The sequence below is a fragment of the Fusarium odoratissimum genome, assembly GCF_000260195.1.
Source record: "Fusarium odoratissimum NRRL 54006 unplaced genomic scaffold supercont1.8, whole genome shotgun sequence".
NCBI classification, from domain to species: Eukaryota; Fungi; Ascomycota; class Sordariomycetes; order Hypocreales; family Nectriaceae; genus Fusarium; species Fusarium odoratissimum.
Genome location: NW_022158694.1, coordinates 1,119,635 through 1,146,559, shown reverse-complemented (window position 1 = coordinate 1,146,559; position 26,925 = coordinate 1,119,635). Strand labels below are relative to the sequence as shown.

The window sequence follows — 26,925 nt, the reverse complement described above, 5'->3', positions numbered from 1 at the left end:
AGTGTGAATCTTTATAGAAATCAATGATACAATCTTCAAATACATACAGTATCCTGTAGAATGCCACAAGAATACGGTTGCGGATTTGACAGCCGAAGAACGTCAGGTTCGGCCTACTATTAGAATGCAATCATAACAAACTCTTCATATTGTAGCATGGTCCTATTAACCATACGGGGTCACCTGCTCGCCAGTTCAGTTTTACAATGGAGCTGGTCAAGATAATTAAGCTTCCTAGCCTTTCCTTCTCTTGTATTGTATATAGACTAGGTTCGTAGCTAAGATTTTTCCTTCTTGTCCGTCTCAAGCTTGCCAATAACAGGCTCCAAGAGCAGAGGCAGATACTCTGCAGCATCCTTGCCAAATGCAAAATCACCAGGCTTGACCTTGTACATCTCTTCCTCATTCTCAGCCTCAGGGTTAATTACCGCAATACGTGCGCCTTTACGTTTGGCTTTATCGATATAGCCTGCAGCAGGGTAGACTTGGGCCGAAGTACCAATAACAAGCATCAAATCCTGTATATAATTAGTCAACTTTCTAAAAAACTGCTCAACGTGGGTTTCAACTCACTACTTTGTCCTCGAGAAGCCAGTTTGTGATACCCATCATCATGACTTCATCCAGATTCTCACCAAACCACACAACACCCGGTCTTTGAAAGCCTGTCTTGCACTGAGGGCATTTCGGAATGTCATCTGGTGAGATTGGGTCCAGAGGCTGCGAGGCGTCAAGGAGGGGAAATGGTTTGCCTGGCTCTACATCAACTGAAGCTGGTGCGAGGGCAGGACAGAATGGATCATCATAGTTGCCTCGCTGGATCCAATCGCAGTTGGTGCACTTGATGTCGAAGAGGGAACCATGCAAGGTACGCAGTTGATCCTGTGGATGACCCGCCTGTTGAGAGAGATCTGAGGTTGTTAGTTACTATGATACAACACAGAAGGGAAATCCATACTGTCGACATTTTGTGTCAGACACAAAAAGTCCTTGTTCTTGTCAGCCAGCGCCGCAAGAGCATAATGCGCTGGATTCGGCTCCGCGCGCAAGCACATATGACGTCTATAATTGTAGAACAACCACACAAGACCCGGATCATTCTTGAAAGCACTCATAGTAGCTAAAGACGTAGCATCATGATTTCGCCAAAGACCGCCAGCGCCTCGGAAAGTAGGTAGGCCAGATGATGCTGAGAGACCAGCTCCGCAGAGCGCGAGGATGCGCTTGCTTGAGCGGAGGGCTTCGTGAAAGGCGCCTACGTCGTTATGAGGAGCCATTGCGGTGAAGAAGCGAAGATTGGAGGTTGCTGTTTTTGAAGAGAATATAGAAGAGAGACGTGGTGTTGGTCTGAGAAGTCTCATGATATGGTGGTTGTGGATAAGCTTAAATGTTGGAGGGGAGTGAATATGGCTGCAAGGATTATCTGTAGGTTGCTTCTCCAATGTGAGGTTGCGTCACTCGCCGGGAGATATGATTGGATCGTGGAGTAGGCAACGAAGATAAATTCTGCCTGTGGCTCAACCTTGTTCGAAGATATATTATTGCGATAAAATATTGAACGGTTGTTGATGCCTATCATGAGACGTGCTGATTGGCTCCGTTGACTTTAGGTTGCTATACATTGCATGCACATGTTTCAACCAAGATACACTACAATTGATTCCGTACCCGAGGTTTGAACAAGGATAGTTAATATATCAATGGCATATCCGTTTGTTCCATGTAATTAAATCCATGTTGTGTAGTGATCGATTCAATCATATGTTGCTAGTTCGTCTACTTCTACTTATACACAGACCGGCCGAGGCGAGTCCATGCGAAGATCACACAAGAGTTGAGGCGAACACCAGATAACACTATGACCTTGATAATTCTTGATTATATGTATACTTCAATCCCAAAATGGTTATTACCCATTTTCAACTCACTCCTGATCTCCCTTCGCGTCTGTCTTTAGCATAGCCTGTATCCGGAGGAGGCTCAAGGACAGGCAAAGGACCGAGGACCAACTTGAGGCTCTTGCTCAGGCCCGAACATCTGTGTAGCCTGTCAAAGCCATCCCAAAATGGAATAGAACTATCAAGACATGCATGGATAGAGAATGAGCCTGTGCTGGTGATATCACCTCATGCATCCAAATCGCCCAGGGAGGCCACTCAGCCCTCTCCTCAGCACCACCATTACCAAGATGCATCTGGCGGACAAATATGTACCGAGCTAGGTTCTCATGAAGGTGTCAAGTGCATTATTGTGATCATCGTATGGCCTGGCTGCAGAATGCTTCGCCAGGAGGCAGTAACGCCTCAGAAACCTGGTAGGGAGACATCACATCGGACATGGTCGATCAATTATAAATACTCGGCCAAATGTCTCACTCGAGCGAATAATCCCCATCTTTTGTAATTTATAACTTCCAAATCTTATTTCACAGTGACCCTCAGAATCAAATATGCCCGAGTCCAACGTCAGTTTGGTTGGTGATAACTACTTTCTTTGCGGTCCCTATGGACGCAACCTAAGGTAAGAAACTCCCTACTGAGCAAAAGACTCGTTTTTCTGATGCTGGCCCGGCCAAGTGGTGCTTCGGACAGGGAGTTCGCCAAAGCGTTCCAACACCCTCCAGGAGTCCATCATGCTTTTGTGGCAATTGGTGAAGACGACTGCTACTTCACCAAATACTACAACGAGAGAACCGAACGATTCACATGGTGTAAGAAATATCTGTTGCTAAACTTCCCATCAGCTAACTTACAGCTCACAGCCTGGTCTCTTTCCAGCTACGGTGGCCTCGACAGAGCACTCGACTCTCTCGATGGCGACACCCCCGAGTTTGTGTCCCTCGGGAGTGATGGTTACTACTTTATGCGCACCAGAAGCGGCCGCATCTTCTGGAATCTCCCAGATGCAGCCGATGAGTTTGTCGAAAATGCAGACCCAGATAACAATGGCGTCAAGTATGTCTGGCTAGGAACCGAAGGCTCATACGTGGCCCAGAAGGAATCTGGACATAGCCAATGGAACCTCCGTGGTAACTACGGGAGTCTGGAACAGTCCATCAGTACCATGCCTAGGTTCCGGACCCTGGGTTTGAACCTTGAGAATGATCGGTCGTACTTTGTGGTGTTTGATGATGGCTCGGTTATGTGCAATCCTGTCGGTACGAACTTGACTAAGGATGCATTCAGAGCATGGGCTCGACGTGCATAAGTTGAGTAGAAGATAGCAACCTTGCCCTTTGAAATTTGGGTAGATGTTTTGGAATCTTATGTGTAAGCCACAGGCCAGTTTTCGAGGCGTGAAGTTAGTCCAAGTCTGTAAGAGCCAATGGAGAATAGCCTGAACTTGCCCTTTATTCCGTACCTGATACCACTGTTGTGACTATTTTCCTAAATGAAAGTATCCAAGATTCTTCATCTGCAACTGTAGTTGCTTAGACTAGTAAAGGTGTGGTAGACTGAAGCCGTCTGCCCGAGCCTTATTGCCTTTTACACCAATCAGGGGCATGCACTACGAGCCAATCCTTCAGTAAATAGCTTCATGCAGACATGGAATTCAGTCACACATGCATTAGACGCTATTGGTCAATGAGAATGCAGAGACCTTTTGTACAGCTGTAAGTCCTGCGCCTCCCGCGCGTGTGCCGCACCGACTCATTTTCAGCCTCATCACCTGGAACAAAGAGGGGTGAAACTTCCATGCAGGGACTTCTCTGTACATTAAACAAGGCAAACATACCGGTTTACTACTCTCAACACATTTCTGCCTTTACACGTTGTCATCATGGAAGCCCCTCGTACTACCCGTGGCCGCTTGGGGGGTCCCGTCAGCTAAGGATTGGGATCATTATCGTGAGGTGATAACTGAGTTATATATCAAACGGAACATGTCGTTATCAAGACTCATGTCACATATGCGTCTGGAGTATGGCTTCCGAGCTACGTGAGTATGGACACTGTAAGTAGATGATTGCCTCTAATGATAGTACATAGTGAGAAGATGTATAAGCTACGATTCACTGAGTGGAACCTCAAGAAAAACATGACAAGGGGTCGCAGTGCAGCATGTATACTCGACCCTGAGGTCAACCTAACGAATCTCGACAAGCTCAAAGAATACTATCGTAGACAACCGGAGAACAAGCGTCGAGAACTTCTAGAAACTCTTCTGCAACCACTGATCGGCGAGACACCAATCAACAGTACTGCCCCACCAGTGTCACTTACACCACCAGCCGATCTCCTTACCCAAGAATATCGCTTCCATCTCCTCAACACCTACGTTAGAGGGTCATCAGAGGTTAATAGGTGGCCTAGGGACGCTAAGAGCGGCTTCAAGAACGAGGACAACGTTCCAGCTTGGTGTAGTTCCGTCATGTCAGCATCCCTCGCTTCAAGGGAAGAAAAAGGAGGGCGAAGCAACTAGATTCCTACAGCACTTTATCAAGCAGTCCCACCAACAGCTCCTGCGCCAAGACCCATTGATATTCACCTTCGTATACACCTCAGTACTCTTCTTCGCTACTAGTCGACCAGGTGTGGCTCGATGGCTTTTAAATTCTCTAAACGATGTCTCAGAGAGTCTTCCCTTGGCTGGATCTTCACACCCGCTTCGACTGTTACTCCAAGTCATGCTGCAGCTTGGGCCAACGGGTATCGTGACTCATGCCAAGTCGACCATTCTTGCATACATCAACATGATCTACGAAGCTCTTGGCAAGGTCTATCCAATCATACAAGACATAATATCTGATACTATCTAGCGACTTCTACGCTACAAGCTCATGAGTCCCGAGGAGGCCGCTATTTTGGGTCGTGGACTTGTGTTGGCTGCTGAGTTACAGAACCAACATCGATGTAAGGATCATATCAACCTTAAGATGCAACTGGCAGATGCATATCTGGAATCGGGCAAGTATATTGAAGCACGTAGAACGGCAGAAGAGATCAAAGATGCCGAGTACAAGAGCGAGAGGATGATGCCATCGTTGTATATGCTGTTATCAAGGATTGATGAAGCGGAAAGGGGGGCAGAGGGTGCTATTGAGTCAGCACTGAGATCTGTGGTGATGAGTATGGAAGTCTTTGGAAAATGGTCTGACTGGACTGTGAACTCGTTGGATTTCTACTACAAAGTTCTCAAGCGTGCTGGGAGGGTTGATGAGGCAATGAGAGTGGTTCAAGACCGTGACTTGGCAATTGAGAAGTTGTGTGACAAGTTGGAAGATTCTGGCATCACAGTCTCGGACTGAAAGACTTGAGAGTTTGATGGATACCAACCGACCCCATGCTATCGTAAGTTGGAAGCCATTAATAGAACATTGATATGAAAAGGCAGAGCCACTGCAAGTTCTATCTTCAGACGAGAACAACTTGAAGTCCATAGACCAATAAAGACCTCGGTGTCTTATACCGACCTTATCTATGCTATATTTGACAACGAGCAAAACCGTTCCCAACGACAGACGGATAGCTTGGTACCGAATAGAATGATAGAAGAGCGATGTGTGTCATAGACTAGACAAACGGGTCGATGTTAGTGGTTTCAGTTTCAGTCTATTCTAAAGTTATCTCAACTGAAGCACATTTAAGTCAGAAACTACGAGCTAACCAAAAAAACTCCTGAGAGCGTATAAGCGACCAACAAGGGGGCATTCGCTTCTATTTTATCGCATTTAAGCATGGCCTGCTAGATAGTCGAAGCGAGAATCCCTCAACCCAAAGCAGAAACATCCGAACATGGGATTACGGATGGAAATGAGCCCACCCACTCTAAAACCAGACATTATAGCGCGATTCCAGTAAAACCAGGCCTACAATTCGTTGTTGATCCCTAATTCCCGGCATCTCAGGGCCGAGTCGGCCGCTGTTTCGCTTGGCGATGGGACCGTGCTGGTGATTAACGCCGGGAATAAGTCACTAGCCTTGTAGGGCCAGAGCCTGCGCTTTAAAAGGGTTGTCTTACCCCTATGAACAGAGAAGAAAAGAAGAGAGGGAGAATAGAGTATTCATTCGTTAATCGCAGTCACTCGTTGAGACTTAACTACCCGATAATTTAATTCTATACACTCATTAATCATGGCCGCCAAGTTCCTCACCGCGGCTCTTATCGCCGCTGTCCCAGCCCTGGCCAGGACCGATCTTGCAGGATGCACCAGCTACGACACGGTTCTCAGCAACGCCAATGGAATGTACGCGTCTCGAATTTGGTACGTCCCTGACACGGGCGAGCTGTGCGACTTTCTCGACTGCGGCGGTGGCCGAGCTCCCCCTAAGACAACTGTTCCCGGATGCCCTGGCTACGTCGGCACCGCGACTTATTCTCCTCTCTTCATCAACCCCAAGACTCTCGGCGGTGCTGTTCCTGAAGAGACTGGTGATTCTCCCACGAGCACTGAGGAGGATGTGATCGAGTCTGCTACTATTACTGCGGCGCCTACTACCGAGACTGAGGAGAGTGCTATAACCACTGAGGCCGAGACCGAGACTGAGACTGAGACTAAGAGCAAGGATGCTGAGAAGACTTCTACCGATAAGGCCAATGACACAAAGACCATCACCACTCTTGCCACTCATGCAACCCCCTCTGCTTCTTCCGGAGCCGGAGCCGTGGCCGGTTCCGCCTCCGGATCCGATTCTCACTCCGCTTCGCACTCTGGCTCCAGCTCCGAGACCGACGCCGCTGCTACCCCGGCCTCTACCGTTTCCACCGCCGGTGCCGTCATGCCCACAGCCGGAGCCTTCCTCGCTCTCGCCGGCGCCGTCATGTACGCCGGAATGCTTTAGATATGATAGACTTGGTCTTGTAGAAAATATAGTCCATCTCGGATATGCTTGCCTATTTATACATCCTCCCTCGGCCGCCTTTACCCATCTATAACCTATTCCGCCTGCCCTCAAATTCCGCCGACCTCCCGTGACGGGCGTAGTCACCCTCCCCCCGCCTCCGCCGTAGATCCCGGGGTTCCACCACGACGAGCAATAGGGCGTTGAAGCTGATAGGTCCACCAACCAATGCGCGGTGTAAAATGACAAGATTTAGTATTCAATGGGCGTCTTAGCCTTACGTGAACATGTAGATACAGATACGTTCGATCTGTGCCTTGCTTTACGGGATGCATATAAGATGTCAGCAAAACATGGCACGGAGCCATGATTTCATAGCAGTTCGTAGTTTGTTCGTTCCCAAGCATCGAAACTTGATCAGCAAGAACTTGACTTTTGTTGGCTTTACCCCAGATTCTTTGTTGTCCCTCCACAAGCCTTGAATCTTATCTACCCGTTACCACATGACCCTTTCTTGGACCAACCGTTTCCTCTACGAGTCAAACATCGTTGACTAAACTCACGATCACACGCCCTGATTTCCCCGCCAAGGAAGCCGCCGCTAGCCGTACACCCTTTGTGCTGACGACTACATCATTGTCACGATCCTTACCCCTTGGGTAACACGAAAGTCCTGTTTGCTTTCGATTCAAGCTGTGTGACCATCTCCTGTATCCTACCGACTCAAACCAAGCCCTCGGGAACCCTCACCAAACACCAAACACCAAACTTTCGAAACTTGAAGACAATATCGTTAACTCGTATATTCATCAATATGGGCTCCCACGACTCTTTGAACCAGGCTGAGGGTGCCCCCCGGTTCTGGTACCGTGATAACTTCTTCCTCACAAACGACAAGTCCTATCTGTGTCCCCAAACTTTCAACAAGTCTCTCGATGACAACTGGTGGAGCAGCCCCTTGCCGCAAGGACAACTCCAAAGAGTGCTGGATAACTGCTTGACTTTGGCGGTGTACTATACTCCACAGACCGCCGAAGAGATGAAGAGTAAGCCAACTGAAACGCAACCGATCCTTAATTCTCCCTTTTCTAACAGTGACACAGGGAATGGCATCGCTCAACCCAAAGATGGCTCTCCGCATAAGATGGTCGGTTTCGCTCGTGTGGTGACCGACTATGTAACTCTCGCCTATCTCACAGACGTATTTGTCCTCGAGGAATTCCAGCGGCGGGGTTTAGCATCATGGCTGATGAAGGCTCTCAAAGAGATAGTTGACGAATGGAAGCACATGCGTGGGCTTCTCCTTATGACGCACGACCAAGCCGCAGCTCGGCTGTATCAAAGGGAGTTAGGCGCCCAAGAGTTCGAAAAGGGACCATCAGCCGGGCTAGTAATGCTCGAAATGGCCGGTCCAGCCGAGAAGCCCACGCCCAAGCATTGATGTGCTTTTGCTTTTGTGTTTTTGTTATCTAGCGATGCATTTACTCAGAACTCTCTTGCTGGGTTATTCATCTTGTGTTTGAGAATTTGCAAAATCTGTTTAGCGCTGTGATCCGGACATGGCGGCTCGCATCTCAATGGCGCGTTTATACGGGGGAGCAATGGGGGGCTGGACGGGATCTAGAGAGACGTAGTCCTCAGGGAGCTGGTATGATGCATCGGAGTCAAAGGCGGATAGATCTCCACAGGCAATGAACGGTGCAACCCATCGAGTGCTTCTCTCCGTGTCCTCGGTCGTCTCGTCGTAAACCTCCATTTCCACGACACCTTCATCCTTTATCGTCGAATCCTGCATGTCAACATCACCCTTCTCCTTGAGCATCTCCTCCAATCGTCCACCAACACCGAGAGGCTCTTCGAGGCTGGCGCGGAAACCGGCGGGAGGTTGGAAGTTGATGCACACAATGAAAGCTTCCACACTGCTTGCGCGACTGCTTCGGGGTTTGGCGACGATGACCTTCTCAAAGAAGATCTTGAGCTGGGCGTAGAGAACATCGACGTTTCTTCCGCGGAATATCTTGGCGACGAACTTGCCTCCAGGCTTGAGGACACAGAGGGCTAGGTTCAAGGCGGCGAAGAGTAGTTGAGACTGGACGTAGATGTCGAGGTCATGAAGACCTGTCACGTCAGGAGCTCCATCGCTCAGAACTAGATCAACCGGGTGCGAGGCCTGGGTGCCAGCAGTCTTGGGATCATAAGAAGGGTCAAGAGCTGAAAGTAGCAGAGGAACTGTCGCAGGATGTGTGATATCGGCTCGAAGTGTTGTAATACCCGCAAGTGGTGAAATAGGTTGCAAATCGATCGACACAATCTTGACATCTTCTCTGGGCTTTGTAGTCTCTTGTTGCTCCTCCTGAACCTTCTCAGTTTCCGTCATTTGCTCGTTGTCGCTGTCCTTGGGTATTATTCCCAGCATCTGCTGTCGAAACTTGGCTTCCTTATCCTGCCAAGCAGCCCTTCCAAACTTTTCGCCCTTGATCAGTACGCGGGATAGTACTTGCGACCAACTTCCGGGTGCGGCACATAGGTCGACGACTCGAGTGACATCGGCGAACAGGTCGAATTCTGAAGGAGGATGTTAGCTACAGAGCATTGCTTGATCTTAACGGCGACCTACCCTCGTCCAATTGGAGAAGTTTAAAGGCACTTCGAGCGCGCCATCCTTGCTCCTTAGCAAGCCGGTAGTAGGCGTCGCGTTTATCTTTTGAGGACTTTCCCATTGTGTCGATGTGTCTTGGTCTTGATGCTGAGATTGAATTTTTTTTGGATCTGAATTTGGTGCCCCGCGTTGAAGATGGTGGGTTGGTGGGGTGTTCTTAGAAGTACCCCTCCATAAGACCGGATTGGCTTGCGAATTCAGGTCGTTTTGCTATTCATTTGGATGTCTATGACAAACTCCTCAGATAACGCTGTCTAATTAAATACATAATTTTCGTGTCTGAACAAGAGTCTATCGCTAAAACCCCAATTCATCTCCTACAACCTCCAAAGCCTCTCTCAAAAGGCTGCCAACCTTCTCGTCACCAACTACACCAGATGCTCGTACAATAAGAGGATATAATCTCAACAAATGCTTTCTCTCATCACTCTCAATATTATCCAATTCTGGAATGGCGCCCTTGTCGCTCTTCAACTCGACCAGCCTTTGTAGAATCCACAATAATTCCCTTCGCTGGCTTAGGGGTTGGGGCATCTTGCCTCGCAGAGGTTGATCAGCGATGTAAGCCCTCAGTGTCAACGCACACCGAAGAATGAGGAATGGTGCAGCTGTGCTGGCAATGCGGGCGTGAAGAGTAATAGGTGACTCGGCAAACTGGCTATGCATTGGATCTGGTGATTTGGGTGTTGGGGGTTGGATGACAATTGTTGGCTCATCTTTAGCAGCAACCAAACCAAACAGCACCTCACAAGCGACATAAGCCATCTTCACACGCCTGGTCGGCAACACCGATACTGTTCGCCCTGCACGAGGAGCATAGAGGGCTGATAAGCCCTTCTCGTGTGTGCCGTTGATGATCGACTCTTCATCTGGCGAGGGGGCATGAATTACTGAAGTCTTGAAAAGGCTTGCGGCGTAAGCCTTGCGAGCCTTCTCAGAAACAGCTGCGGCTCCAAGTGCGGGAGTAATGAGTTCTCGCAGCTTGTGGAAAGATGCAATGTCGAACTCTTCGTCGCCTGCGAAGTCGGTACCTGGAGGAGCAACACTGCAGTCCGCGCTCATGACACCATCAGCAATGGCGACGATCGTGGTCCAGATATTCTGGGCAACTCCGTTTGGCAGCTCAAGGCTGGTGATCTGCGACAAAGTCGCTTCTAGGATGGTAAGTGCTGTAGATGCAGCTAGCCTCCATGGTTGCGTGGATTTCGTTATCGTAGGGAAACCGTATTTTAACTCAATGGGTTTGCATAAAGCCTTCAAAGCCTCAGAGAAGGAGTTGCTGCGGTAGATGTCTGAGTCCTTCGAGTGCTCAAGAATAAGCTTCTCGAGTGTCTTCATGCTCGCCTTTGAAAGCGCAATGTAAGTACGTTTAGATCCTGGCTTTGAGAAGTTGGCCTGCATAAAAGGCAAGACCAGAAAATCCGCAACTTGAGTAATCATGGCCGATGGCGCTCCCTCAACATCTGTTCGAATCATTTGGACAGCTTCGAGAATATGTGCCTGTAAAGGCGTCACATATTCGATATCTTGGACGTAATTGCCAACTGAGGCTTCGTCCAAAGTCTTTCGAAGAAGTGTCAGAATTCTACCAACTCGTTTCACTTCAAGATCTTCCTGTACAAGTCGATAGATCTCTGTCAAGGCAGATACATATGCAATGAGGCAATTCTGGTTGTCTTCAGCCTTTTCATCAACAGGCTTGGAGGTCGGAACTCCTCTTGCCCACAGATCCCACGCAATATCGATCGCTGTTTTGCTGAAGACAGACTTGCCCTCAGTGGTCGTCTGAGACAGAATATGAGCAAGCGCTTTGAAGGTTGCGGTGTTGATATCAAGGACTTGAAAGTCAAGTAGGGTGGTGAGATGAGAAAGTAACTCTTGCCATAGGTGATCGAATGAGGGGTGGCCAGTAAGAATATCAAGGTAATTAGCGAGGAGGCTGGAGATGCCGTTGAGAACAACAACAGCCGTCTCAGTCCACTCAGCCCGGTCACTGTCCTCGGCATCTTCTTCCTCATCCGACTGTAGAACTTTGATCTCCTGCTCGATCGATGACAAGAGCTTAAAGACAACCGACTTGACACATATCGACCAAGACTCAGGGCTGAGTCGATCACCGTAGGCATCAAAGATCCTGAGCAAAGTCTGAATTGCACTGTTGCGAAGCTCGAGTCTGTCATCAGTGGTAACATTGGTCAGTCGCAGCAGAAGCAACATCCACAATGCTGCATCAGAGCTCTTATGGCCATGATCAGCTGCCATCTTTTCCAGATCAGAAAGCTCAGTGTTTTGCATCATGTCTGCAGTGATGGCGAGAGACTCATTCTTCGCTGAGAGAAAGTCTGACAGCACCCAGAAAAACGTCACCGTCTAAAGAGAATTAGTATTATTTACCCCCACAAAGTTACTAGCAACTTACAGTCAAAGCGATATTGAGATCATCATCTTGTGAGCAGAACTTGTACAGATTGTCCACCAGGATCAAGAAGCATGAGTTTGGTAGCGACGCTAGGAAGTCTGAACAAATGAGTTGGAGAGAGTTGAAAGAAGACCTAATAAGTCTTGCTGATCGGGTGTCAAGAAGAATGGGGTTGGCCACTGAGCCGCGGCGGTAAGCAGGATCGAATTCCCTAGTAATAAAGATGGTGCCAATGATCTCGAAGGCTATGTCCCAACCCTTGACCAATGTTTCTCCATTGCCCTCAATGATGCTTTGAAGACCATCGAGGATGATTTTGTGAATATCGATATCTGTTGAATGACTAGCAAGGGAAACTTCTCGGTCACCTTTGAGGAGAGGCGCCAGTGACCTACGGAGGGCCTCAAAGAACCGGAGCTGAATCTCCCCGCGAGCCTCCTCCGGCAGGGAAGAAGTGACATTGGCAGCCTCCAGGACTAGTTTCACAAGAATGTCTGCTGCCCTGGTTCTGACAGATGAGTTCATGGAAGAAGAGGTGAGAGTGTCAATCAGCTCATTAGTCAACACGTCCCAACCAGATTCTTCTGGACTGTACTCCAATAATCTCTCAATGTTGATTGTGGCAAGCTCGCCAAGCTTAGCAAGTGCGAATTGATCTTCTTGAGTTGACCCAGAACTCATTTGCTGACCAGAAAACCTACGGCCCTGTACAACGGGAGCCTTGAGCTGTTGACCATCAGACGGTGTCTGCGGCTGATTGGTGATCTCAGGCTGCTCAACTGGCTTCTGTGTCAGCAAACTACAGACAGCTGCTACCACTTTCAGGAATGACTCATTGGGAAAGTCAACCGTGCTCTCAATAAGTCTGGATGCCGCTGTTTCCACCGCACGAACCTCGGAGCCGAAGTTGGCCATCAACGTTGCAGCTTCACTGTCACCACCTGCATCCGGTCCTCGGTTCATAGTTGGTGTTCTGCCAGGAGACTTTCCGCTTACAAAAAGTACAAAGTCAGCCTGTTGAAGTGTCTCCAGAATGATACTCCAAGCTCCTGCCAAAGTTGGACCCAGCGCTATGCCCAAGTTCAGAAGTGCCCGAAGACATAGCAAGTTTCGAGTATTCAAAGAAGCGACAGAAGCATCAAATGAGGCCTGTCGTCCTTTGTCGGCCGTGGGGGTGGTGGGCGTCAGGCTATCAACGCTCAGAAGGCCTCGGGCGTTGCTAAAGAGACTGCCGTCGGTTGGTGTGCTTGGTGTTTGTGGTCGAGGTTGGCCAGCATTGACACAAGCTGTGAGAACATTAGGTGGGACGGCGGCTTTGCCCAAAGTTGTAAGGAAAGCATCCCGAGGAGTCGATAATTGTAACAACCCAGCAACGTGGGCAAATCGTTGGAAGGCACGGACTAGTCCATGGTAGTATTCGGAATCGAGTGCAGCGTATAAGAAGGTAGAGCAGGTCGCAAGAATCGCAGGCCAGCACTCCTCAACGATTGTAGCACAGATCTTGACTTCGGAATGGAGAGGATGGTCCTCTAAGGAGAGCGGGTTTAGTGGAACTGGGTTCTTCTTAAAAGATGCCGACCTTTCCATCTTCCCTCTGGGTGGTGTACTCTCTTGCTCAGACGACGGTGCAGGTGAATCGCGACCAAATTCTTGTCGAGAGGTTCTTTTTCGGTTCCTCGTTTCATTTGGAACTGTGAGAGGTAGTATGAACTTGGCAAGACCGTCAGATACAGACGATATACAAGCCAACACCAAGCTGTAGAGATAAGACTCTGGTATAGTAGGTGCCTCCGTCTTATCGAGCTGATCGATACAAGGAACCCGAACTGAGCTGAATTGGGTGCTGATACCCGTTGTTGTCGTCTCTGCACCAACTGGCCCTGTCATCAGACCTGTCATGCCACTCGCTTCAGCAATGGCTTGTTCAGAAGAGCCATTTGTGCTCGAGCTAGTTGTAGGGAGTGACGATGAATGTCCGAGTCCAATTACAGCAGGTTTTTCTGTGCTTAAGCGCACGAAAGTGGCAATCAAGGGCTTAAGGACATCCTTCTCTCCTTCTTTAGCATCAAACATTGCGTAGATTCGTCTGAGCAGGGCATGGTCTGCAAAGATTCCACGGAAAACTTCCATACACAGTGCTCTCTTCCAGACGGTTTCATCTTGATCGAGAATTTGTGTCAGAACAGTCAGCGCCTCACCGCATTCTGATGGCAAAATGACGATGTGCCTACGCAGCATAGTGTACAGAATGCGCACCAGGCGTACTGTGGTCGCGAAGTTCGGTTTCCCCTTCAAGGCCCCAATGATGAGTGGCATTACTCTGCTTCGTAAAATCTGAGCCTGCTCGGGGTGGTTACTGAAGACGGTGGCATGATTTGTGATGACGGATTCAATGAGTTCCAGGCCGAAAGTCTGTGGAAGCCCCGAAACGCGGATGAATTCTGGTCTCTGGTTTTCGGTCATAAGGCACAGATCGTTGAAAATACGGTAGGCATCGGTAGCTGCAGGATGGTTTTCTGAATATTCAGCATCGTTTGCCGTAGGCGTATCGCCTGCTTTCTTGTCTTCAGCGACAACTTTGTCAAACACAGACACGACCAGTTGCTGTAGCGTCGCTGCTGATGTATGGTTCACAATGGCATTTTTGCTACTTTGGAGAGTAAAGCAAATGTTCAATGTCGTCACCAACAAGTTTCCTTTAAGATCTGATGCATAATTTTGAACAAGTGAGGGTAGCGCTTGCAAGATCTTGAGCTGCACATCCAGACCAGCTGAGGTAGCTTGCATCAAGGCCTCCAGCACTTGGTTCAGCTTTGACCGCGGAAGAGCTTGCGCAACGATGAGACGTTGAAGACAGACAATAGCGATGGCGGTAAACTTGGCATTTTTGGTACCACATGCGATGATGAATGGGTTGACAAAGTTGGGCTTTTGAGATAGCTCTGTCTCGAGTCAGATATAGCTTCCACTAACAGGGGGTAGCTTGCGGACCTTCAGGTGCTGTTTGTTCAGAAGGATTTCTCAAGTTTTTCAGCTCTTCTAACGATTTCTCCGCAGCCTGTATTCATCATAAGCTAATATTCTTCATGGCGATGAATAAAGCGGCTCACTTGTCGCAAATCATTATGTTTCCTCTTGCTCTCCTGGATGAGATTGGCCAGCTCCGTGGCAAGGAGTTGCGTCGTCATCTTGGGCAATCCGCGCGAGTTCTCAGCTCAGAACAGAGCATGTGAGTTCTCTGCAGGTCCATGCAGCTGAAGAGCCCAAATTTTCTTGTTGTTCGATGATGTATCTCTCTTTACGATGCGTTGATGCTCGTAGGCAGTGATGTGTCCCTTGTAGATGAGGCGGCAGAATTATTCACCGCCTGCTATTCACGTGGGGCTTTGGAAGAGCGACCCTTGCAATCATGCAAAGATGCGCCTCCATCATGACTTCTTCAGAATCTTGTTAGAACTTGTTCATTTTCATATGGTTTGTTATTTTCTTCTCCTATGGAATTTTGTACAATACAGTGCAATTACCTTTCGAGTACTGAAAATTCGCTGCTACTCCAATTTGAACGGCGGTTCAAGCATCTCCATCAAACACCATCTCCAAGAAGCCCAACAGACCTCATAACCACAAATGGAAACAGGGCTCATTGCAAGGAAAGGATTTCCTCATCAAAACAGATAACCTGCCGTATCTATCGCCTTCAAAGTAACTTTGTCCCAAGACACTGGCAGGCCTCGTAAAGCATCCCGCAAGAACCCTTCAATAGCTGAATCTTGAGATTCTTTACAAGTTCTTTACTCAGTATCATGATTCAAGTCGATGGATCGATTGAATACTAAAACTCAACTCATACGTACTACTAAATGGTTGAACAGAAGGAAACCTGCAGTCAATCCAAGTTCGTGCGGAACAGAACTGCATGTGCGTGGAGCCAACATCGCACATGCATCTGAACATAGGATCCAGCTTCTAGCAAATTCGTGCAACATATAGTCTAGTAAATCTCTTTTTGTGGGTTTTGGAAGTTTTACCCAAATGACTGAAAATCCGACTTGGCCCAAGCCTCAGTTCTAATAGAAGGACGCCGCTTGCTGGCTGTTAGTTCGCAACTGCGGCTTCATCGAAACGACCAAACCTACCAACTCCATAACCTTGTTTTTTCACCTTGCTTTCTAGTATCTAAGGACTTTAAACGGGGACGTTGTTGAAGAGGTAAGACACGGATTCTCCGTTATGAGTTCGTCGAATAGCCTGAGTATTTGGTCAGTACCAGAACGCGCCTGCAAGATGCGATGTATCATACCTCAGCAAGTGTTCCGGACACATCAATGACCTTGAGCTTGGGGCATCGCTCAATCTTGTCACCCACTATTGAAGTTAGCAAACCGCGTGAACACGCAACACGCGCACAAGCGTATGCACAAAACTGGGTTTAAAGCTTACGAGGAACAGCTGGGAAAGGTTAGCAAAGGTCTTTGAGATGCACATGTTGGGTTACTTACTGTTGGTGACAACGAGACCAGAGAGGCATGAGTTGTTAATGGTATCGATGGCCTTACCACTCAGAATACCGTGAGTGACAATCGCATACACCTCTCTGGCGCCGTGCTCATTGACTGTGGCAGCAGCCTTGGCGAGCTATAATGAGGTTAGATTGTGTCACTTACAAGAGGTTATGCATAACTTACAGTGCCACAGGTGTCGGCCATGTCGTCAACAAGAATGGCGACCTTGTCGCTGACATCGCCGACAAGAACCATGCGACCAACAACGTTAGGTCGGGGTCGCTCCTTGTGGATGAGAGCGAAACCGGTGTTCAGGCGGTCAGCAAGAGATGTAGCACGCTTGGCTCCACCGGCATCGGGAGAAACGATGACACAGTTGTCGACACTGAGGTTCTCGCGGATCCAGCGAAGGACGGAAGGTTCAGCGTAGAGGTTGTCCACGGGGACGTTGAAGAAGCCCTGAATTTGCGAGGCGTGAAGATCCATTGTGATAACATGATTCTGAGTCATGGTCAGTAGGTTGTCAAACATCATGTTAGTGAAACACGTACGCAACCAGAAACCTGGAGCATGTTTGCAATCAGCTTAGCACTGATAGGAGCTCGTGATTTGTCCTTCTTGTCCTGTCGCGCATAAGGAAAGCTGGGAATAACAGCAGTGATCCGTCTGGCCGAAGCAGTTCGACAAGCATGAATCATGATGAGCAACTCCATGAGACCATCGTTAACATCTCCAGGAGCAGTAGACTGAAGAATAAACACGTCCTCGTCACGAACAGACTCTCCGATAGAAACACTAGTCTCTCGGTTGGAGTAGTTCAAGCTCATAGTGTTTGCGATATCAATGCCGAGTCTGAGATATATCAGCAACTTGCACCCTCAGTTACAGGCGCAGCGTCACCGCCAGAGATTGCAGGAGGAGCGCAAAATGATGATAACATACCGACTGGCGACCTTGGCACTGATCTCCGGGTGGGAGCTCCCCGAGATGAGTTTGATTTCGTTCGCCATTTGGTCCAACATTGTCAAAGAAGGGAAGAGAAAAGAGCGGGGCGAAGAATTTTTGGCGGCGAGGAATAAATAACCGTGAGCGCAACGCCTCGGTCAGGATCGGGAAGTTCAGGTATGTGATTCAGGTCGATGATCAACGCCGGGGATAGGCTGAACGTGATGCACAAAAGAGGAAGAAGTTTGTTAGGACCAGAAGGAAGATCAAATAGCCTCTGACTAAGATCAAAAGTCAACAATGCGGTTCAAAGTTTTCCATCTTCGGGTGTCGAGTTGTGGAGCAGTCGGGAGCTAGAATACTTTGTATGCCAAAAGGCTAAAGGTGCTGGGTCATGTGATTGATGTCGTCTTCATCGCTTTTGATTGAGCTGAATTCGAAGTAGATTTACAGAGGCTGAACTCTAAAATGTGTATGGACTCAAGGTGTAGAGGTCATGATGAGCAAAACTAGACATAACCGTCAGCTGCTCTCGGGGTTCAAGAAATATTCAAGACGAGAGACTTGATATTTGATGGTGAAATTGTACCAGTCCCGATAACAATATGCCGGGGTTATAACTGGGGAAGAGTATAATCTTTTGGCATTATTATGATGTGTTTTATGACATGATAACTCTCGAACTCGATGAGAAATGACAGCTTCAAATAAGTCGAACAATTCTCCGAATTCCATTCCACGCTCTCAATTCCTCAATACAATCAATTCGACGTCATCTCAGCTCTTATCACTCCGCGTCTATAAAGACAAAGAACTGCCCCTCGCCCCCTCTATTACCGGCTTGCACCGGAACCTTACCAGGATAAAACTGGAGCAGACTCGAGTTGCTTTCTTTCTTTAGTCGTTGCCCCAGTCAGACCCTTCCGAGAGCATCATTCGACTGATCTTAACTAAGCAATCTTCAACTCGACGACTGATTTACGACTTACGATTTTTATATTCGAACGACCGACCATTACACTCCAATCGAGCAGCCACTTCCTCTCTACGTACTCTCGAGACTATCGCATCAATCAGAAAAGCGCCACGTGATTCCGCATCTCGTTGAACCAGTGATTTGATGCCCCGTCACAACCTTTCGCCTTCAAACTTCACCGCTTGCCCTCCTCATCTATCTCATGCAAACCATGTTGGATCCGGGTCATCTTCCAGCATGGCACACCATCATTCCTTTTCGCCGCGGCTGAGTCCCGCTCTTGCTTCTACCTCGTCTCTCCACGATATGGCCCGCAACCGAAAACTCCGCCTTCTCGTCGCCGCCACTGGACCCCGCGATACGTCCTGGGCGCAAGCGCTCGTCGTGCGCCTCTCGAAAAATCCACAGATAGAAGCTCGAGCGATTGTCGACGATGTAGTCCCGCGATTGACACAAACGATAATTGTTATGCAGAACCGGGGATTGGCTATGGGAGCGGGCGATCGGGCCGACGATATCGAATTCTATCGGCAACAAGCATTCGAACTAGTAGAGTGGGCAGATCTGATGGTCTGCGTACCACTTGATGCAGACAGCATCGCAAAGATGCTAGCAGGCGTTACAGATACATTCCTCGGCGAAGTGCTCAGAGGATGGGATACACAAAAGAGCATTGTCTTGGTCCCCGGCATGAGCACACATATGTGGTCAAATCCAATGACCAAGAAGCACTTGAGTAAATTGCATCGGAAATGGAATTGGATACGTGTGGTGACGCCGATATTATGGCATTACGAAGGATCGCCAAACCCGAAACGAGTACCTAACTGGAACGGTTTTAACGAAGTGCTGGGCATTATAAAGAACCAAGCCGACTTGCTAGGATTGGGAAGAGATGTTGAGGTCGCCACCGGAATGGCAATGACTGATAATGCGGACGTAACAGTCCAATCCAAGCTACCGCCGGAAATTTGGACTATCATCCTCGATTATGCAGGAGACTGGGAACTCGCCAAGGCTCTAGGAATGTACACCAACCTACCGATGCCCTCACCGTGGACAAGTCAGCCCAGAGACCGTAACGATCTGTTGAAGGTGTACGAGCACGAGCTCGAGTGGACAGTGCTGACATGCAACTCCGCGGCGATATGTAAGAAGATATCGCAATCTCCACCAGAATTCCACGATATATCAGCACTGGTTATTAAACTAGTGATCAAATTCGGTCTTATTGACGTGTTGGCGTATATGGAAGCCAACCGACCTGATCTTTTTAAAGCATTTGATGGAACGACGTTACCAACCAAAGCCTCCGCTTATTATCCACGTACTGATGTGCTGGACTACTGGAAACAGAGCGCATGGTTCAGAGACCGTCATGTATATGACGCAGAAGCTGTCGACGGCGCCTCTAAGTTTGGGCATGTTCGTGTTTTAGATTGGTGGTGGCGTCGGTCTGGATTGATGATGCGTTATACAGAGTCCGCGCTGGAGCAAGCTAGCGGGAATGGACATCTCTTGGTTCTCGAGTGGTGGCGCGATGCAGCAGCACAGGACGACAAGGTCGTTCTACGACCGGGCCGGTCACTATTATGGGCAACACAACATGGACAAGCTGATGTGTTGCGGTGGTGGGACGCTTCAGGTATCCCTGCTGCTCATGGTGACAGCGTCGCCAAGATGGCAAGCCGCTGGGGCCAAGTCGAGGTCTTAGAAACCTGGAGACGGCTGAAAGGAGATGACAAGCTCGTGTTTGACGCCGAGGTTCTCGTTTCACCGACCATATTCAAGCACTTAGCTGTGCTCGAGTGGTGGCGTAACTTTGCTCATGGAGAGCTCGAGGGTATGGAGGGTCGAAAGCAGATGGTAGAATTCCGGACGTGCAACATCGAAGAGGCTCTTGAGGACAGCATAGGAGATCAGAGTGCAGTTCGACGATGGTGGACACAGAACGGGCTGAATCTAGGACTGCGAGACGAAGAGTGGCTCAAGACCCGGTATCTTTAGAGCACACCTAGACCGCTGAGACCCAAACGGCCACGACTATGCCACAACCCAAGGATGGAGTACCAGCCCTGATTCCGGGGCATCGGGTCCAGAATAGGCGTGGCAGTTCAGATCCTTGTATGGCATTGATTGGGCATTAAATGCATGTGCCGCATGGTAGAGTAGGATCAATGGAGGTGCCGGCTAATGCTAGCATCGGGTAATGGTGATCATGTTGACGTTCCTGGCATTGGTACATATCTTGGAGCGCAGGCGTCATTTGACATTAGTTAAGGAGTCTTCTATTGAGACTGGTTTATGTTATTGAGGCATACGGAGCGTTTCTTTTGATGAGGAAAAGGCAGGGTATGGGATACAGGTTCGGGAAGACATGAAAGCGTGAACTGGAAATAAAATATCAAAAGCTGCGTCTGTGCAATTTGTTTGTGCGATTTGGTCAGAAGGAATTTGATGTGAAGTTTGTGATACTGACATGTCTACCTGCCATGTCTCTTCAATACTCCTTTTTCTTCAGGGGCAATTATTGATCGTGAGAGTATCTATCGACAGCACCCCAGCAATCGATCACATTAGATACGTATCCATGATTCAGCATCGACAGTAATCAGACGAGCTTCTGTGCCTATCATCTTGGCATCAACCGCCAAGATCAACATGAGGATCCACCCCCAGATATCAGCTTCAAGACGTCTGATGCCGAAAAATCAGTCTCGTCGACCGGGCCGGTTCACTCGAAGAAATAGGTAAGAGAACACGACTAGGAAATAGTCTGATGCCAGACTACCGACGGCTCATGTGTTAGTTAGTTTTCAAGCTTATTTTCAGCTACGATTTCGGCTTGAGGTTTTGTTATCGTGACAAGGATTGCACTTGTTCTCCACACACACATAAACACCCCTAGCTTCATCAGATGCCGGTTCCTGTCGGTCTCAATTCTCTTCTAGAAGACATTTCTACCCATTCACGAGGATGAGAAAAGGTTCTATACTTGTATTGTGGCGCTGGGCTTACAGTAGTTCGTGAGGACGTAAATAACCGGGATGTTGTACCGATGCTAGGAACCGGGAGAGCAACAGACTTTTTTTCAGCCTCTTTGTACTGAAAACGGAGACAATCGTAAAGTCGAAGATGAGAATGATACAAGAGGGGCCGGGTGGTTCCGTGCCCACAGTTTCATTGCTGTCCGCTGGTCCGTTGAGAGAAAAAGATGGCACGTCGGTGATGCCACTTGATATTGAGTGCCCAAGTTTGTTTTCATTACGTTTCGCTGACTCGATATTCGTGGGGCCCCGCGAGCCCGGGACTCAGGATTCTCCAGATTTTTATCTGGAGAGATTTCACCTTGTTTGCTGGAGCTTGCGGGGGAGCAGAGATCTTGACAGATGGATAGATCTGGGGAAATGCTGTAGCTAGGTAGGAGTTGAGTGAAGGCATTCGCAGAAATAATGTGCTGCAGATTTGGAGAAATACAGAGGTTGAATTGGGGTCTGGTATTAGACTCACTCTAGACTGCATACAGAACAATTCCGCATTCTCCATTCTCTTATCTCTGCCAGAGTTGTCATTCTCCAACCAAATTAGGCGTGGTCAGGGGTGTTACTGATAAGAAGACAGACTCAAGAGACCCATCTTCTTACAGGGTTTGTATCAGAGGACGGACAGCAAGTCAGGTCAGGTCGGAATATCCCTCTAAGCTACAATCGACAAGCTTTTCCTTTTCTCCAATTCTCCTCTCTCGTTTGTACTTGAAAAGGAACTCATCAATTGGGCACAATATCACTCACGTAATAATGACTCGCAATGAAATCGGCCATAGTCCGACCAGACTGGGATCATACACGCTTAAACCCATGCTTAAAATTAACCTAAGTTAAGTTAACCCAAGCAGAAAAAACCGCGTGCAATTTTTCTACCAACTTCCCCCGCATTTCTCCTCTCGTTCCCTTTGACCTCGTGCCACTGCAGAAGAGACTTTCTCTAGCGCGGTAGTTTTGCTTTGTTCTGCAAGTAACCGCCTTTTCGGTACCGAGTACCGCACCTGAACTTTCCCCACACGATGCTGAGCAAATGCGGTACGAAAGCCGCTGTATTTCATTACGTACGAGATGGACTTGACCTTGAACTTGTCTGGGGTAAGAACCTTGCATCGGAGCCGCGTGTGTTGGAGTGTTTGCGTGTTTGCTTCGGAGCGCGCTGGAGCTGGGCTGTTGGAGATGTTCTGATGATCTCGGGGTAACGGTACTCGGTATAGCCGTTGGGACTGAGCTAAGCTCGAGGGAAGGGCTCTGTAATGGGAGAAGAGGAGCCCAATGCCACTGTACGGATAGTCCGATTGTGTTTGATGATCATGGCTTATCAGGGAGGACTAGTTAGTATTGAGCGACTTTCTCTTCAACTTACACATTGCAAAGAACACTCTCTTTCGTATGATCAACTCATAAGTCATCACTGTCAGTCTATCAACCAAGCTTCAACCGCGGTGGATCCCCCCTTCTTGTCCCGTCTTGGCCACGCCGTGAAACTGCCTATCTCCCTCCTCTCATCCACAACCACTCTGATAACCGTTGCCCGCAGTCCCCATACCAAAGAGACAAGGATCGGTCCCCAATTCTCGCTAAACCTGGTCTCGCCTGTCTTGGCAGCACCTCTAGCGCTCCCCCAAACACCACCGTAATCCTCCCTCAAGCCATCACTTACACGGAAATCCTACACTACACAATCGCTTGAAAAGGCCGAGTCATGGCTCCTCTGCTATTCCCCCACATAATGGCACTCTGTCGCCCGTACTTACCATTTTGAGACGATACAACCGGCCCGGTTGAGGTGAACTCGATCTCACCTCTCTGCTGGTTAAGATGATCAGCAGTGCTTGACACGCCGTTGAATGCATTGCTTATCATGCCCCTGTACCTAAAAGCATATCCGTTACCGCGGTGGAGAGCTTTGCCTAGCGCTGCATACCTTCTCACCTCCGTATGTCCAACATCGGGGAACTTGAGCTTTCTGGTATTAGGAATGCCATAGCTCTGCCTCCTTGTCATGTTAATCGACATGATGAGCTCCTCTTACAGAAAACCGGGCCGGTTGTCATGATCCATAATCTTGATCATGGTTACAGTCAACTTGATTCTTAAAGGGCGATCTTCCCCCTCCCTAGTTGTTCTTATATCCAGGCTTGTGTCTCCACGACATTGCTCCCATAACCTCATCTCCATTCCACTAGGAGTCCTACTCTTCTAAGAGATTGAGTATTCAAGACTGATCTCGTCTTTGTTAAACTACCCTTCACCATGGGTTATCAAGAAGACCCCGAGTCAAAAGCCGTCGAGGCTCCCAACGTTTCAGACACTTCACCCGGTGTCTTGATCGATCACAACTCCGTCGATAGAGAATATGGCCGGACCGTACGAGGTCTCTCCCCTCGACATGTTCAGCTCATGGCTATCGGTGGCTCCATCGGTACCGGTCTCTTCGTTGGTATCGGTGGTGTTCTCTCCTCTGCTGGTCCTCTGTCTGTCGTTCTCGGTTACTTGATCTGGGGTGTCTTCTTCGTCTGGCCTTGCAACTTGTGTGTTGCCGAGATGTGCTCGTATCTTCCTATCCGTGGTTCCATCTTTGAGCTTGCTGCCCGTTTCGTCGACCCTGCACTTGGTACGATTCGCATACGATTAGTACAGAATTTCAGCTAATATGGAATAGGATTTGCTATGGGATGGACTTATTTCTACGCCGGTCTTATGCTTGTTTGTGTCGAATACAGTGCTGTAGCAACACTGATGCAATATTGGGTTCCTGACATCAATCCTGCAGCTTGGGTTGCGATGGCCATGGTCGTTTGCGTCCTGCTCAACGTTGTTGCTGTTAAGTAAGTGCAAATCACTAAGCTTCAAATAAGGACATTCCTAACATGCTTTCTCAGGTACTATGGTGAGGCTGAATTCATCATGGCTTCTCTCAAGGTTATCCTCCTCTTCGGTCTCCTCTTCATCACTCTCATCACCATGTGCGGTGGCAACCCTAAGGGCGACGCATATGGATTCCGATACTGGAAGGGCGGCAAGGCTATGCAGCCCTACCACGCTGAGGGAGATCTTGGTAAATTCTGTGGCTGGTGGAAGGTTGTTCTCTACGCTGGTTTCACCATTGCTGGTCCCGATATGATCTCTCTGTCCTCCGGTGAGATCGCCAACCCTCGACGAACTATTCCCCGAGTCGCCAAGCTCATCTTCTACCGACTTGTTGGTTTCTACGTTCTTGGTGTATTGGCTGTTGGTATCATCTGCTCTTCTGATGACAAGCGTCTGCTCGGTGCTATTGAGAACAGCGCCGCTGGTGCTGCCGCTTCCCCCTGGGTCATTGGCAGTAAGTCACATTTTCTCTTCAAACAGACAAACACGATACTAACAAACTTGCAGTTGAGAACCTTGGTATCCACGGTCTCCCCAGCTTGATCAACTTCCTCATCCTCACTTCCGGTCTCTCTTGTGGAAACGCCTACCTCTACTCTTCTTCTCGAACCCTCTACGGTCTTGCTCGCGATGGTCAGGCCCCTGCTTTCCTCATGAAGTGTAACAAGGCTGGTGTTCCCATGTACTGTGTCCTCACTGTTAGCGTCATCAGCTGCATCACCTTCCTCGTCGCTGGCGAGTCCTCCGTTACCGTCTTCTTCTGGTTCGTCGACCTCACCACCACCGGTCTTATCGCCACCTACACCATGATGATCGTTGTCTTCATCGGTTGGTTCCGCGCTCGCAACGCTCAGGGCATGGACAAGTCTACCCTGCACTACATCGCTCCTTTCAACCCCTGGGCTGCCTACGTCGGTCTCTTCCTCGGTGTCACTGCCCTCCTCTTTATCGGTTTCGACAAGTTCGAGCCTTGGAACACTCAGGGTTTCGTCACCAGCTACTTCTGCCACGCTTATGCTGCTATTCTGTTTGTTGCCTGGAAGGTCCTCAAGAAGACCAAGTTTGTCAACCCTGAGACAGCCGATCTTGTCAGTGGCAAGAAAGAGGTTGACGAGGAGTGCAAGCACTGGGAGGAGGGTGGTATTGAGGAGAACTATAAGCGTGAGCTTGCTGCTATGCCTTTCTGGAAGAGGTGCTGGGAGCGTATGTGGTAATCGGGAACGATAAAGCTCGGGACTGCGCAGATGTCGTGATAGTCATCCAGGATATAGCTGGCAGTAATACTCCAAATACATGTTCATTTAAGTTATATTCCGTCCTTCAGTCGGTGATGTGATTTCGTATTTAAGCTCGCTCTATCCTCGAACAATGTGCTCCAGCCCTCAGGCTTCTATCTGTACGACATCTTTCTAGTATTCAAGTTGTCGGCCCTAGTTCGAGTGCCAGTGTCTATACAATTGAAGCTTTGACAAGAGCCGCACCTGGCCATAGGCAAGATACCCGAACTATTCCAACAAGAACAATTTGGCCTCAATAATTAGTGTACTCGAGAGAAATTCTCCCAGGTCTCTTTTTGGCCGGTTGTCAATATAGTGTGGTTATCTACCAAGCTGCTCAAATCGATATCAGGACAGTGGTTACAGTGACTTGACAAACTCGGAAACTTCTTCTGCTTTCTGCATTTATAGTCGGGGTAACTTCGTGAACTGTTTGTTCTCATAGAATCAGTCTTCTTAATCATGTACATATTGGAAGAAGGTATTTATTGGTGGTCTGACTTGCAGAAATCATGGCAACCACCAAAACAGAATCCACCAAGGTATTGAACCAGAAGAGCCTTCTAGCATCAAGACATTCGTACAAGAGCAGTAAACCATAATCCAAAAGCGCCCACAACATTTGATATATCGAAATCAAGAGTAATGGAAATGAGTGCACCGGCAAAACCGTTTTGGATGTATGCGAGAGATTACCATGACCTTTCTGCCTACCCTGCACCTCAGCGAGGTCTCTGAACTTCCAACATGCTGCTGACTTCTACAGACTACACAACTGACCACATCGATTCTTCACTGTATCATATCCTATCATTTGTTGTCACAGACTTTCTTTGAGGGTTGGGGGTATCGCTATCAGAAACATAAGGATGCCCTTCCGGAACTGGTTGGCTTTGCGAGAAGGCAAGCGAAGATCGAATCGACCCATTGCAAAAAAGCAAACATGGGACGAAAACTGGTTGACGCATAAACGAAACCAAACAATGTGCCAATACTACATACCGGACTTCATGGAATAAGAAAGGTGAATGCATGCAAGTGTCCCATTGGCCGTGTAACGGCGAAGTGCAGACTGTAAACGGATTCAACGAACGGATAGATAATTCGGCATTTGACAGCATTTGATATCTCACAAACACCATGAACAGTTGGCTCTAACATGTGGAGAGACGTTGCAATTGACGCAGCAGAGAAACAAAAAAGCAATTTATATGACTCCATCAAGTTGTCAGCTTTGTTTGATGCAACCTCAACCAGCTCCATTTATCTCGGGATCCCATATATCCGAATATCACAGATCCTTCAGCAGCAGTAGGCTCAATGCAAAGACGGGGCAGTAATTAATCAAGGAATCTCGCAGCTCCAATTATTCGTTCGAAGCACAGATAGCCTAAGAAGCAAAAATAGGAAAACACTGGAGCTATCAAACACCGGGATGGTGTTTCATGTG

The 26,925-nt window shown here is 48.5% G+C and overlaps 12 protein-coding genes across 13 annotated transcripts; 7 read left to right on the top strand and 5 right to left on the bottom strand.

The window, feature by feature from the left end:
* Positions 1 to 79: 79 nt before the first annotated feature.
* Positions 80 to 1,570, bottom strand: FOIG_06197 (uncharacterized protein). The gene is made up of 3 exons (XM_031205195.1): positions 959 to 1,570; positions 574 to 911; positions 80 to 518 (listed from the first exon to the last, which is right to left on the bottom strand). The coding sequence occupies exons 1-3, from the start codon at positions 1,359 to 1,361 to the stop codon at positions 279 to 281; spliced, it is 981 nt and encodes a 326-aa protein (XP_031065444.1). The 5' UTR covers positions 1,362 to 1,570; the 3' UTR covers positions 80 to 278.
* A 659-nt stretch (positions 1,571 to 2,229) lies between these two features.
* FOIG_06196 (uncharacterized protein) lies at positions 2,230 to 3,361 on the top strand. The gene is made up of 3 exons (XM_031205194.1): positions 2,230 to 2,520; positions 2,577 to 2,710; positions 2,762 to 3,361. The coding sequence occupies exons 1-3, from the start codon at positions 2,450 to 2,452 to the stop codon at positions 3,205 to 3,207; spliced, it is 651 nt and encodes a 216-aa protein (XP_031065443.1). The 5' UTR covers positions 2,230 to 2,449; the 3' UTR covers positions 3,208 to 3,361.
* Positions 3,362 to 3,883: 522 nt separating this feature from the next.
* Positions 3,884 to 4,422, top strand: FOIG_06195 (uncharacterized protein; the record flags this gene model as incomplete). Its single annotated transcript, XM_031205193.1, has 2 exons — positions 3,884 to 3,939; positions 3,990 to 4,422. The coding sequence occupies 2 exons, from the start codon at positions 3,884 to 3,886 to the stop codon at positions 4,420 to 4,422; spliced, it is 489 nt and encodes a 162-aa protein (XP_031065442.1).
* A 205-nt stretch (positions 4,423 to 4,627) lies between these two features.
* FOIG_06194 (uncharacterized protein) lies at positions 4,628 to 5,248 on the top strand (the record flags this gene model as incomplete). Its single annotated transcript, XM_031205192.1, has 2 exons — positions 4,628 to 4,717; positions 4,760 to 5,248. 2 exons carry the CDS (start codon positions 4,628 to 4,630, stop codon positions 5,246 to 5,248), a joined length of 579 nt encoding a protein of 192 aa, XP_031065441.1.
* A 719-nt stretch (positions 5,249 to 5,967) lies between these two features.
* Positions 5,968 to 6,886, top strand: FOIG_06193 (uncharacterized protein). The gene has a single exon (XM_031205191.1). It carries the CDS (start codon positions 6,075 to 6,077, stop codon positions 6,780 to 6,782), a length of 708 nt encoding a protein of 235 aa, XP_031065440.1. The 5' UTR covers positions 5,968 to 6,074; the 3' UTR covers positions 6,783 to 6,886.
* A 192-nt stretch (positions 6,887 to 7,078) lies between these two features.
* On the top strand, positions 7,079 to 11,709 carry FOIG_06191 (uncharacterized protein). Its single transcript, XM_031205189.1, has 2 exons — positions 7,079 to 7,828; positions 7,886 to 11,709. The coding sequence occupies exons 1-2, from the start codon at positions 7,597 to 7,599 to the stop codon at positions 8,221 to 8,223; spliced, it is 570 nt and encodes a 189-aa protein (XP_031065438.1). The 5' UTR covers positions 7,079 to 7,596; the 3' UTR covers positions 8,224 to 11,709.
* Positions 7,127 to 9,560, bottom strand: FOIG_06192 (23S rRNA (-2'-O)-methyltransferase). The gene is made up of 2 exons (XM_031205190.1): positions 9,400 to 9,560; positions 7,127 to 9,347 (listed from the first exon to the last, which is right to left on the bottom strand). The coding sequence occupies exons 1-2, from the start codon at positions 9,500 to 9,502 to the stop codon at positions 8,323 to 8,325; spliced, it is 1,128 nt and encodes a 375-aa protein (XP_031065439.1). The 5' UTR covers positions 9,503 to 9,560; the 3' UTR covers positions 7,127 to 8,322.
* FOIG_06190 (uncharacterized protein) lies at positions 9,590 to 15,048 on the bottom strand (the record flags this gene model as incomplete). The annotated part of the gene is made up of 4 exons (XM_031205188.1): positions 9,590 to 11,811; positions 11,861 to 14,802; positions 14,852 to 14,918; positions 14,971 to 15,048. 4 exons carry the CDS (start codon positions 15,046 to 15,048, stop codon positions 9,739 to 9,741), a joined length of 5,160 nt encoding a protein of 1,719 aa, XP_031065437.1. The 3' UTR covers positions 9,590 to 9,738.
* A 257-nt stretch (positions 15,049 to 15,305) lies between these two features.
* Positions 15,306 to 17,961, bottom strand: FOIG_06189 (ribose-phosphate pyrophosphokinase 3). 2 transcript variants are annotated; one of them, XM_031205187.1, is made up of 8 exons: positions 17,305 to 17,961; positions 16,914 to 17,214; positions 16,546 to 16,863; positions 16,360 to 16,495; positions 16,301 to 16,309; positions 16,161 to 16,225; positions 15,997 to 16,108; positions 15,306 to 15,944 (listed from the first exon to the last, which is right to left on the bottom strand). In XM_031205187.1, the coding sequence occupies exons 1-7, from the start codon at positions 17,382 to 17,384 to the stop codon at positions 16,046 to 16,048; spliced, it is 972 nt and encodes a 323-aa protein (XP_031065436.1). In that variant the 5' UTR covers positions 17,385 to 17,961; the 3' UTR covers positions 15,306 to 15,944; positions 15,997 to 16,045. The 2 variants fall into 2 exon arrangements, with proteins under 2 accessions (XP_031065436.1, XP_031065435.1); XM_031205186.1 differs by having other exon boundaries at positions 15,306 to 16,108.
* Positions 17,962 to 17,990: 29 nt separating this feature from the next.
* Positions 17,991 to 20,938, top strand: FOIG_06188 (uncharacterized protein). The gene has a single exon (XM_031205185.1). It carries the CDS (start codon positions 18,428 to 18,430, stop codon positions 20,288 to 20,290), a length of 1,863 nt encoding a protein of 620 aa, XP_031065434.1. The 5' UTR covers positions 17,991 to 18,427; the 3' UTR covers positions 20,291 to 20,938.
* A 609-nt stretch (positions 20,939 to 21,547) lies between these two features.
* FOIG_06187 (uncharacterized protein) lies at positions 21,548 to 23,343 on the bottom strand (the record flags this gene model as incomplete). Its single annotated transcript, XM_031205184.1, has 3 exons — positions 21,548 to 21,693; positions 22,691 to 22,738; positions 23,082 to 23,343. 3 exons carry the CDS (start codon positions 23,341 to 23,343, stop codon positions 21,548 to 21,550), a joined length of 456 nt encoding a protein of 151 aa, XP_031065433.1.
* Positions 23,221 to 25,558, top strand: FOIG_06186 (uncharacterized protein). Its single transcript, XM_031205183.1, has 4 exons — positions 23,221 to 23,941; positions 23,990 to 24,155; positions 24,210 to 24,652; positions 24,706 to 25,558. The coding sequence occupies exons 1-4, from the start codon at positions 23,581 to 23,583 to the stop codon at positions 25,410 to 25,412; spliced, it is 1,677 nt and encodes a 558-aa protein (XP_031065432.1). The 5' UTR covers positions 23,221 to 23,580; the 3' UTR covers positions 25,413 to 25,558.
* Positions 25,559 to 26,925: the final 1,367 nt, after the last annotated feature.

What these genes read in the sequence shown, in the direction of transcription:
- FOIG_06196 (XM_031205194.1), top strand. Translation starts at nt 2,450, where the DNA reads ATGCCCGAGTCCAACGTCAGTTTGGTTGGTGATAACTACTTTCTTTGC. An exon ending in CCCTATGGACGCAACCTAAG is followed by an intron (nt 2,521 to 2,576) that starts GTAAGAAACTCC and finishes GGCCCGGCCAAG; the next exon opens with TGGTGCTTCGGACAGGGAGT. An exon ending in AACCGAACGATTCACATGGT is followed by an intron (nt 2,711 to 2,761) that starts GTAAGAAATATC and finishes TACAGCTCACAG; the next exon opens with CCTGGTCTCTTTCCAGCTAC.
- FOIG_06186 (XM_031205183.1), top strand. Translation starts at nt 23,581, where the DNA reads ATGGGTTATCAAGAAGACCCCGAGTCAAAAGCCGTCGAGGCTCCCAAC. An exon ending in TTTCGTCGACCCTGCACTTG is followed by an intron (nt 23,942 to 23,989) that starts GTACGATTCGCA and finishes AATATGGAATAG; the next exon opens with GATTTGCTATGGGATGGACT. An exon ending in CTCAACGTTGTTGCTGTTAA is followed by an intron (nt 24,156 to 24,209) that starts GTAAGTGCAAAT and finishes ATGCTTTCTCAG; the next exon opens with GTACTATGGTGAGGCTGAAT.
- FOIG_06191 (XM_031205189.1), top strand. Translation starts at nt 7,597, where the DNA reads ATGGGCTCCCACGACTCTTTGAACCAGGCTGAGGGTGCCCCCCGGTTC. An exon ending in GACCGCCGAAGAGATGAAGA is followed by an intron (nt 7,829 to 7,885) that starts GTAAGCCAACTG and finishes ACAGTGACACAG; the next exon opens with GGAATGGCATCGCTCAACCC.
- FOIG_06192 (XM_031205190.1), bottom strand. Translation starts at nt 9,502, where the DNA reads ATGGGAAAGTCCTCAAAAGATAAACGCGACGCCTACTACCGGCTTGCT. An exon ending in ACTTCTCCAATTGGACGAGG is followed by an intron (nt 9,348 to 9,399) that starts GTAGGTCGCCGT and finishes ATCCTCCTTCAG; the next exon opens with AATTCGACCTGTTCGCCGAT.
- FOIG_06189 (XM_031205186.1), bottom strand. Translation starts at nt 17,384, where the DNA reads ATGTTGGACCAAATGGCGAACGAAATCAAACTCATCTCGGGGAGCTCC. An exon ending in TGGCCGACACCTGTGGCACT is followed by an intron (nt 16,496 to 16,545) that starts GTAAGTTATGCA and finishes ACCTCATTATAG; the next exon opens with CTCGCCAAGGCTGCTGCCAC. An exon ending in TGTCCGGAACACTTGCTGAG is followed by an intron (nt 16,109 to 16,160) that starts GTATGATACATC and finishes CCAAATACTCAG; the next exon opens with GCTATTCGACGAACTCATAA.
- FOIG_06197 (XM_031205195.1), bottom strand. Translation starts at nt 1,361, where the DNA reads ATGAGACTTCTCAGACCAACACCACGTCTCTCTTCTATATTCTCTTCA. An exon ending in TCTGACACAAAATGTCGACA is followed by an intron (nt 912 to 958) that starts GTATGGATTTCC and finishes TAACAACCTCAG; the next exon opens with ATCTCTCTCAACAGGCGGGT. An exon ending in GGCTTCTCGAGGACAAAGTA is followed by an intron (nt 519 to 573) that starts GTGAGTTGAAAC and finishes AATTATATACAG; the next exon opens with GATTTGATGCTTGTTATTGG.
- FOIG_06193 (XM_031205191.1), top strand. Translation starts at nt 6,075, where the DNA reads ATGGCCGCCAAGTTCCTCACCGCGGCTCTTATCGCCGCTGTCCCAGCC.
- FOIG_06188 (XM_031205185.1), top strand. Translation starts at nt 18,428, where the DNA reads ATGCCCCGTCACAACCTTTCGCCTTCAAACTTCACCGCTTGCCCTCCT.